Here is an 8,933-nt window from a genome sequence, read left to right on the forward strand (position 1 = left end):
TTTAAAATACCTTTTATTGCAAGATTGCCAAATCCTATTGGCACGTATACACAATGGAGTAGCAAAATTGTTTTAAAGCAGACGCATTAAGTTTCAACCTTCTACGAGTAACTTCCAAACTCTTGGCATGCCGCCAACCCATTTGTTAAGTTATACTTAACTTCCTACTTTTGTTAAATACCATAAACGTCATAAACAACGACTTAACGAATTGTTTTTACACGTAATGCGCCACAGAAATGTATTTTATTGCAGTACAAAATAAACAAGAAGAATTTCCTACTCAAAGTTTTAAAGTAGGTAAGTATACTCGTACCTAGGTACCGTAAAATAATTCTTGAATCAAAAAAGTCTTGTCAGATGCATGACTGCTTATTAAGTCTGAGACCATATTCTAGCTCGCTTGTTCCCAACGAATCACACGCAAACGAGTAACACTGTTACTCGTTGCGAAAAATATTCCCATCCATTCACACTGGTAGTGATAATCACACACATTAAGTACCTTTATTATATAAGATGTTTCATCAGAAAGAAACAATTGACAAAATACATTAAAAATCATAGTAATTAAATAATCTAAAGTATTCGAAAGCTTACAGTACCAAACTCGGTGGGAACAAGTGCTTTAACTTACTAGTTTTGGCTACTCACTGGCTTACTAGTTTCGTCTAGTTCCACCAGATCCAAATGCCACAATACGAAGTAGTTTTGCAATATACAGTACTCAAAAGTTGTTCGATTTCACTTCAAACTCAGCACAGAGTGTTGATCAGTCCTCTATAAATTGCTCCCAATACTTACAGGTAAAACTGAACTAATACTTATACTCGTAGGTCGCGCAACGAAAGTTGAGGCACGAATTTACTACACTGATGGAATATTTGAATTCAGAAAACACAAATCAGTTAAAATACGCAAGACGTCAGAGCGATCATCGTATACTGATACAAAACTTTGCTTGTGTTAATCGTCTCAACTCTTGCTGAGCGAACTATACTCCAAACCATAAATAAAGGGCGCTCTACACCTGTTCGCGTATGCTTAAATCAGTGCAAACCACAGAATACGTGGTCGCCGAGCGTTCTTCGCAGAAGAGCGTTTCCCTGTTCCTAGAATCTAAAGAGTTTTTACGGTTTCTGGGGGGAAGGGGGGCGTATATCCTTATTTGCGCTAGTACGTGACCTCGCTCGTGCATGTGATTCAGCTAAAAGGATTTTGCACCGCAAAATTACGCGGAATTAGCGACGAAAAATGATTCTATGTGGAGGCACTTTTTTATCTCGCTTCGTAGCAGCGGGATTGCACAATTACAGTTTCCTTTTGTTCATAATTGAATTCGGTAGTAATTGTGTATGTGTGTAGTTCTCTCTCGTAGTAATATTCATTTTACATGATCCCCAGTTTCGTCGGTGTACTAGTGTTATGTTTGTAAACTAACTAACAGTTTTTTTTAATAAACTAAACTAAAACAATGATTATTCTTAGGCGGGACACTACTCTTGCTCTTTTTAAAGAAGATTAACAAAAAAATCTAATCATCAACATAATCAAAACTTTAAAAGTGATGGTGGCAGCACTGTCGTAGTGTGCAATAATTAGGTAATTAATTAACTCTTTTATAAATTAAGAGTATCGTTTATACTTTTGCATATTAAATATGTAATAACTTTTTTCGACTATAAAACTACATTAGTTTTTAATTCTGTTTTATGAATAAAAAGATTTTCAACCTAGCGTTTTCAGCTATTTATAATATTGGCTGTACGCATTTTTGTATCTTTTTGTTTGCCAAATAAAATTGAACTAGCAGCGAGTAAAATCAAACTCAAATGATTTCCGTTTTTATTAAACAAAACTCAACAAAAATTACACGGATAACATAAATTAAATGGGAACAAGAACCTCAGTGTTATTTGCATGGTGCGTTTCGTAAACGACATACTGAAATAAACGCTATACAAAGTAATGTTAAGGGCTAAAATTAAATATAGTTTACTTTACATTCAATAAATAAATTAAGCAATAACGTGCGTTATGAACATGAAACGTTTTTAGACCAAAGACGCAATGTATCATAGAACACGCCGAGTCTAATGTTAATTGTGATCCTTATAAAAAAAGTAAGTAAAAAAGTACTTAATTAATACAAAACTGAAGCAGAAATGCATTTACAAAGAGTTCTAGATTACATCATTATGAAGACTAGGGCAACTGATGCCTCATTGACTAGGTTAGATCGTAAAATAGAAATATCACATCGCATTACAGTATAGATTAAGACGATGATAGAGAACATGATAATAATTATAGACACTCATTTTAGTACGTATTAAGGCCCGTTTGAGTTAAGTACATTATTGAAGAAGTTGAAAATTAATTTAATAGTACAGATAAAAAACTAACAGAGGCTAACTTAAGCTATACATACAAATACTCGTTGCGTCGAATTTTTACAACCTTACATGCAAACCAGCGTTGTGGTAGACAGTATTTTGCTTCACATAATCACATCGAATTCGTTTGAAGAATTTTAGGATCGTGACGAAGTTTTTTAAAAATAAGTTACCACAGCTGCGTCCGTTCAGAAATAACCGAAAGACTTAAAAATACTTTTCCTAAGCTTAGTCTTCTGTGCCGGTGATCCACTGGAGGTATTTGAAGGATCTGGATTGGAGGGGACTGGCGCGGGCGTCGGCGTACTGACGTGACTGCGGGTAGATCGGTTGCTCCCTGAAAATTATAAAGAATTACATTAATTATCAACTCTTAGAAAAATATAACTCGTATGGAAAGGCCTTCGATTCACATGGTTTGACGATATTCAGAAAGAACATAGATTTGTGTTATGAATGAATTAGTTGACAAAATTTTTCTGCAGATATGTTTGAGAATATTCATTAATGTATAATTGATCATAGCACAGTTCTTCCATCACAAACATGCAAAATTACATTACTTTCTTTCTCTATAATGACAAAGCGAAAAGCTGTTATCTACAAAATGTATGTGGGAGTGTGAAACGGAACGCAAGGGAGTGAGTGAGACGGAATGAATGAGTGAGGAAGTAAGAACGACGGGATTTAAACAGAAGACGATTAGTATTAAGACGGTTCTAAGACGTTCCTATTTTTTGTGGTTTATCCTGGAGTCAATACAAATACAGCTGAAGAAATACAACCTGGGTTTCAATTCCTACATGTATTCAAATTAGATTATGCATGAAAATTACAGCATTGTAAGTGTAACGTAGTCTGTCTTGTGTACCTACATGGTACATGAGTAACCTTGACTTTAAAACTTGGAAAATAGAGTACCTTGGATAATAGATATTTAATTTTGATAATTTACGGTGGATATTTTTAATTCAATACAACTGATGCTCTATTTATGTAAGGGATATCTTACCTAGGTTCAGCAGAAGCACGGGACTGGGCATGGTACGCAGGCACGTTAGGGTTGTGGTAGCTCTTGGCAGGAGGCACCAGCGTGTGAGTCTGCACAGGCGGGTGCTCCGCCACCACCGGCGCCTGGTAGCTGTTTGGGTTGTATCTGTCCACCGACACGCCCCTCACCCTCTCAGGAATCGGATCCACATTACTCTTCGCATAAGTACTCAGCGGCCGACCGCGACCCAAAGTGTTCGTCTTGAACTCCTGGGATCCAACGTACTCCGACTCAAAACTCCTCTCGCGGTAAGAATTAGGCCGCAGCGTTTGACTCCACGTTGGCGTCGGCGTATACGTCGATGATGGAGGAGGCTTAGCATATTTGCTGTCTTCTTCCCACGGCGGCTTCACTGAAGTCTGCTCAGTAGTTTGAGAAGAAGTCTTCTCAGTAAACTCCCGAAGTTCCTTTCGCCATTGCGGCTCCGAAGTCTCTACAGGCTCGTTGTTGTCATAATAGTATTGGGGAGAAGGATCCGGCTGAGGCTGGTACTTGCTCTCTCCAGGGATGTAGTTAGATTCTGGCACAGTGATGTAACGCCTCTCATATTCGCTGTAGTACGTCTTCTTGCCAGGCACCCTCGGAGGTTCCACGGCATTCACATGCTTCACAAAGGACTGGTTAGGAGCAGGCGGTATGTAGGCCGTAGGAGGAGGCTTAGAGAACTTGCTCTTAGGAGGGGCGGGAGTCCAACCCTGGTTACTGCTAGGAGCGTAAGAGCTTGTTTGTGGTGGTGGCTGATAGTAGTTTTGGTTTGAGGTGTCAGCTACGTAGCTTGAATCTTGTTCCCATGGTGGAGGAACGTAGCTAGAAGAATACTGTTGTGACGATTTTTGATATGACTCAGTGGTTTGGTTGCGTAAAGAGTATTGATTCTGTTGTGTGTTGTATGAGCTAGAAAGTTGTGTGTCAGTGCTGTAAGTGTTACTGCCCCAAGTGGAAGGCTTGGGTGTGTAAGGTTGGTAATTGTTCTGTTGATACGTAGTATTTGTGTTGTTATCACTGTAGATGGGTTGGTATTGGGCTTGGGGTTGAGCTTGAGGTTGGATGGGGGTTTGCGGTGGGAGCGGGGTCTGGGGTGAAAGATAGGATTGGTTCCAAGGCTGACTTGGAGCAGCAGCAGGTGTTGGAGTTGTCACATTGTTATACAAAACGTTCTCTTTCCTGCTTTGATTTTGTTGGTACCATTGGCTATTGGTGATTGTGCTCGGCTTGACATTGCTGACGGTAAGAACTTCAGCTTGTGGTTCTTGAGACCACTGTCTCTGCTGGTCGACGGTCTGGTTGCTGTATTGGTAGTTGTTTTGATAAAGGTCTGAAGATGGGACTTGGCGCTCCATGCTTAGCCTTTCAAGAAGCAAGCTGTGACGCCTTTCTTGAGGTTGAGCGGGAGCTGGAGGGTAGACAGGCTGATAAGGTTTCGCAGGCTGAGGAGATGTGGAAATCCGATCCCTGCCTGGTGCAAAGTAAGTTTTGACGGTAGGTATACCTTGTTGAGTTAGTTGTTCGTAGGTGCTATCTAAAGTTTTCGTTGTGCGGTTAACTGTTACAATGTTTTCAATTCTGTTGTATTCAGTTTGGGTGCTAATCGGACCTGACGGTCTTTCGTTACTGGTGATTATTTCAGTGTTTTGCGTGTGTGATTTGGTGATTGTTTCTGAGGCTGCACCAATGGGTTTGATTTCTACATCTTCGACTTTCTCCAGTGGAATAGATGGTTCCCTTAAAGGCACACTAGGTTCAACCTTTGGTTGAGGCTGTGGTTGTGGTTCCGGTTCGGGTTTCACTTCTTTAGTTTCCTTTACCTTTTTCGTTTCTTCTTCTTTGACCACTTCTTTCTCAGGTTCCTTAGGCTTCGGCTCTTCCTTGGCTGGTTCTGGTGCAGTTTTGACTACTTCTTCTTTTTCAGATTCATATTCTTCTTCAGTATATTCAGACTCTTCATCTTTTTGCTTTGATTCTTCCGTCTTTTCTACCTTTTCCTCGACTTTTTCTTCGGCTTCTTCGAACTCTTCTTCCACTTGTTCTTCTTCAACTTCTGCGGCCTTTTCAGGTTCTTCTTTCTTTTCTGGTTGTGCAGGTTCCTCCACCTCTTCTTCTTCTTCTTCCTCCTCCTCTACTTTTACCTCTTCTTTCTTAACCTCAACCTTTTCTTCTACCTCTTCTTCAACTTCTTCCTCCTCAACTTGGACTTCCTCTTTCTCTACCTTCGGTTCTTCTTTAGGTTCAACCTTCTTAGGTTCAACTTTCTGTTGGACTTCTTCTTCAACTTCTTCTTCTTCCTCTTCCTCCTCCTCTGTCTCCTGCTTTTGTACTACTGCAACTTTCTTAGTAACTGTCGTCTCTGACCGTTCTTCTTCTGTGACTATTTTAGTTTTTTCTCCATTCTGGACTGTTGTTGATGGCTTCTTAATAACAACTTCTTCTGTCACCTCGGCATTGCCGTTTTCTTTGACTTCTTCAACGACTACTTCTCCACTCTCTTCTTCTTGTTCTTCTTCTTCTTCATATTCTTCTTCTTCCTCATCCTCCTTTGGTATTATAGTCGTTTCAGTTTTTGTTGCAATAGTAGTTTTGCCATCTACAGTGGTTTTTGTTATAGTGGTCTTAACTTCTTCAATGCTGCCATCAGGCAATTGTTTCTTCACAACTTCAACTTTAGTTTCAGTCTTTGCCGCAGACTTTTTCGTAGGCAGCTTCACAGTCAGTTGTGCTTCAGAGTCTCCGTTTTGGTCCCCATTTTGAACTTCTGATTTGCTTTCCTTCTTTACTTTTTTGACCACTTTCACTTCTTTCTGAAAAAGATAAAACAAACATGGCTGTAGTAAACCACAAAACTTCTTCAATTTTGCATATATTTTGGGTTAATCACAATGAAACCAAACTTAAATGTATAGTCGACGGCACATCAGACTATATTTTATAGCAAAAGAAGACTTATTACAACTAAAAAAAAATATCACAATGTTGAGCTTGATGTTGATGTGCTGCCGTCTGTACCTACATTGTTTTAATTTAAAAAAAACCACATAAGCTGTTAGATAAGTTAATTAAAGGAAAAAAAAATATAGGTAAACCTAGCAAGAATAAATTAATTGAATGACTGTAAAAAAAACAATCATAATAAAAGAAACCCTGTTTCTCTTGTCTAAACTTTGTAAAGTATATACGTATAAGTAACGATAAAAACACTAATGTATATGTAAACATAATATGTATACAGTAATTTTAAGTAAACCTGTTCATCTTCTAATCTTGTGTAGTCTTCTACTGCTTTTGTTTCGAATGATGGAGATATCCTTGGAAGCGATATTGGTTCAATAGAAAAGTCCAAATCGATATTACTATCATCTGACGTTTCATTTTCTAAGTTTATTGACACATCTGCACTTTTTTCACTGTCTTTTGGATCCTTTAACTCAAAGTTAAAAGTCGGTGTAGCACTCTCCGATTTAATTGATACTTTAGTTGTATTTTCACTGTTATCTATATTACTTTGTGGTTTCAATGTCACATTACAAGTCAATGTCGTGTCGTCAGAATCGTCTTGTTTGTTGGTAACTTCCACAGTGTTTTCAACATTCGTTGTTTCATTGGAATTTAAATTAAATGAGATTGTTTTTTCTGAATTCACATCAGTAGCTTCGACATTGCTTTTAAGGTCATCCTCTCTACTATGTGTAGACGATATGTATCCCGAATCTATAAGAATGTCGGTGGCTTTAGTTTTGTCAGAATCATTGCTTTGATTTGACTCGAAGTGAGGAAAAGCTATATTCTTAGTATTAATACTATCACTAGTTTGTTTCAAGTCTACACTTGGTGCTGTACAATCGAAATTAAACAATGCATTTGTAGGTTTTATGCTCTCTCCAATACTACTGTTTTCTTTTAATTTTACGTTTACAAAAGCAGATTCTTTACTATCCAAAGGCTTATCAGATTTGAAAACCGGTTGTATAGTAGGATTATTGAAACCATTGCTGTCCCGCGGAGCAGCACGTAAGTATTCAGCTTCATAACTCATTTCTGGTAGATAAGATACTGGGTCAGTACTCCCGTAACTCATTCTCGGTAGCGTATTTGAATTATTAGGTTGAGCATTGTATTCATACATTGAAGTTGGTCGTTGGTAACTGGCATTGTTGTTGTTTACAGGTGAATAAAATGAGGTGGTATTTTCTGTTCTGTTTGGTTTCGGTAACTGTGTTTGCTGAACTTTTGGCACTATAGGTTCCTTAGGCTGGCTTGGGTTACTTCGCGTCCGCAGCAACGACTTCGGATTGGCTGGTAAGTTAAACGTTGGGAACACTTGGACAGGGAGACAGTTGAAGTTGGGAACTGCAATCGTGTTCGCAGGCGGCGATTGCACTTGCTGCACTGGGATTTGAGGAACACCTTCATTCATAGCATTTCGCATCAACCGTTTTGCCATACGCTCTGACTTAATCTCTGACAAGTCCAGCCCGCCAGGGGTATACGTAAACGGCTTCCGCTCCCTGTTCATGGCGCTGTGTAACGCCGACGGCGGATTCATTTCGCTGAAATATTCCCCAACAAATTATATATCACGGCAATATTTTATTTATTCCCACTGAGCGGTTTCTGGCAAACTATCAAATTGTTTTGAAAATACTCACTATGAACGTTACACGCAAACAGAACTCACTTCCAGCACGAGCACGTGTTTTATTTGTCACATTTGTCTGCCACTGGGTTGCACTAGATCAATCCACATCACGGTGTATTGGATGGCTTGTTTTTGGCGGAACTTGCTGATATTAAACTGGGAGCGGTTAAATATAGCTCGGTTTAAACGAGCCGGTACATCGCATCGGTCGGAGGTCCGCGCGGCGGCGGCGCTCTGCCGCCTACTGAAGCGTGCGCGCGCGCAGCCGTATATTTTGGTCGCGACCCCGATATTAACGGTCGCCTCATCCACAATTTGTCTTGGGCAAATCGTGAAAAGCATACACTTCCGATGCGCTGTTATTTATTGCATTACACTGTGTCCATTCATCTGTGATGCAATTTCTCTGACGTGCGTCTTCATGCATGGGCGCCTGATCACTGATGAAAGTGATTGAATATCGAGTTCGAGATTGCTAGCTAAACCTACCTATGCTAATTTCGATCAGTAAAAAATATTCATTGTGATTTCGAATAAATATAAAAACTTCTGCTTCAAATACATCACGGCTGTATCCAACACAAACAGTAAAGTATCTATTTACACAAAAGCGTTTTGTCCAGAATAAACATTTTGGGTTTCCCTAAAAATATATTATCTTGACCGCTGTCCCAGTCGAGGTCGTCAACCTGAAGTGTAAATACAGCAATACTTCAGCGTTTTTATGCTGTTTTCTTTCTCCTTAAAAGTTTTCAGGTTCTATATACTTTTTGCATGTTTAATTACTGAAAACGCTGTTTTGATTACGTCTACAATGTCACTGTAATGCGATCTACACACCAAACCCGCCGACTTG

At 39.2% G+C, this 8,933-nt stretch overlaps 1 protein-coding gene across 1 annotated transcript; it reads right to left on the reverse strand.

Moving 5' to 3' along the window:
- Positions 1-2,136: 2,136 nt before the first annotated feature.
- On the reverse strand, positions 2,137-8,514 carry LOC114359929 (titin homolog). Its single transcript, XM_028314478.1, has 4 exons — positions 8,088-8,514; positions 6,686-7,988; positions 3,409-6,242; positions 2,137-2,733 (listed from the first exon to the last, which is right to left on the reverse strand). Exons 2-4 carry the CDS (start codon positions 7,982-7,984, stop codon positions 2,625-2,627), a joined length of 4,242 nt encoding a protein of 1,413 aa, XP_028170279.1. The 5' UTR covers positions 7,985-7,988; positions 8,088-8,514; the 3' UTR covers positions 2,137-2,624.
- Between the last annotated feature and the right edge of the window lie 419 nt (positions 8,515-8,933).

The sequence above is a fragment of the Ostrinia furnacalis genome, unplaced genomic scaffold (assembly GCF_004193835.3).
Source record: "Ostrinia furnacalis isolate ACB-3 unplaced genomic scaffold, ASM419383v2 OfSCF4694, whole genome shotgun sequence".
In the NCBI taxonomy this organism is placed as follows: domain Eukaryota; kingdom Metazoa; phylum Arthropoda; class Insecta; order Lepidoptera; family Crambidae; genus Ostrinia; species Ostrinia furnacalis.

Coding starts and splice junctions, on each gene's coding strand:
- LOC114359929 (XM_028314478.1), bottom strand. CDS start 7,984: ATGAATCCGCCGTCGGCGTTACACAGCGCCATGAACAGGGAGCGGAAG. Junction 6,243..6,685: donor CAAGATTAGAAGATGAACAG/GTTTACTTAAAA, acceptor TATCTTTTTCAG/AAAGAAGTGAAAGTGGTCAA. Junction 2,734..3,408: donor CGTGCTTCTGCTGAACCTAG/GTAAGATATCCC, acceptor TATAATTTTCAG/GGAGCAACCGATCTACCCGC.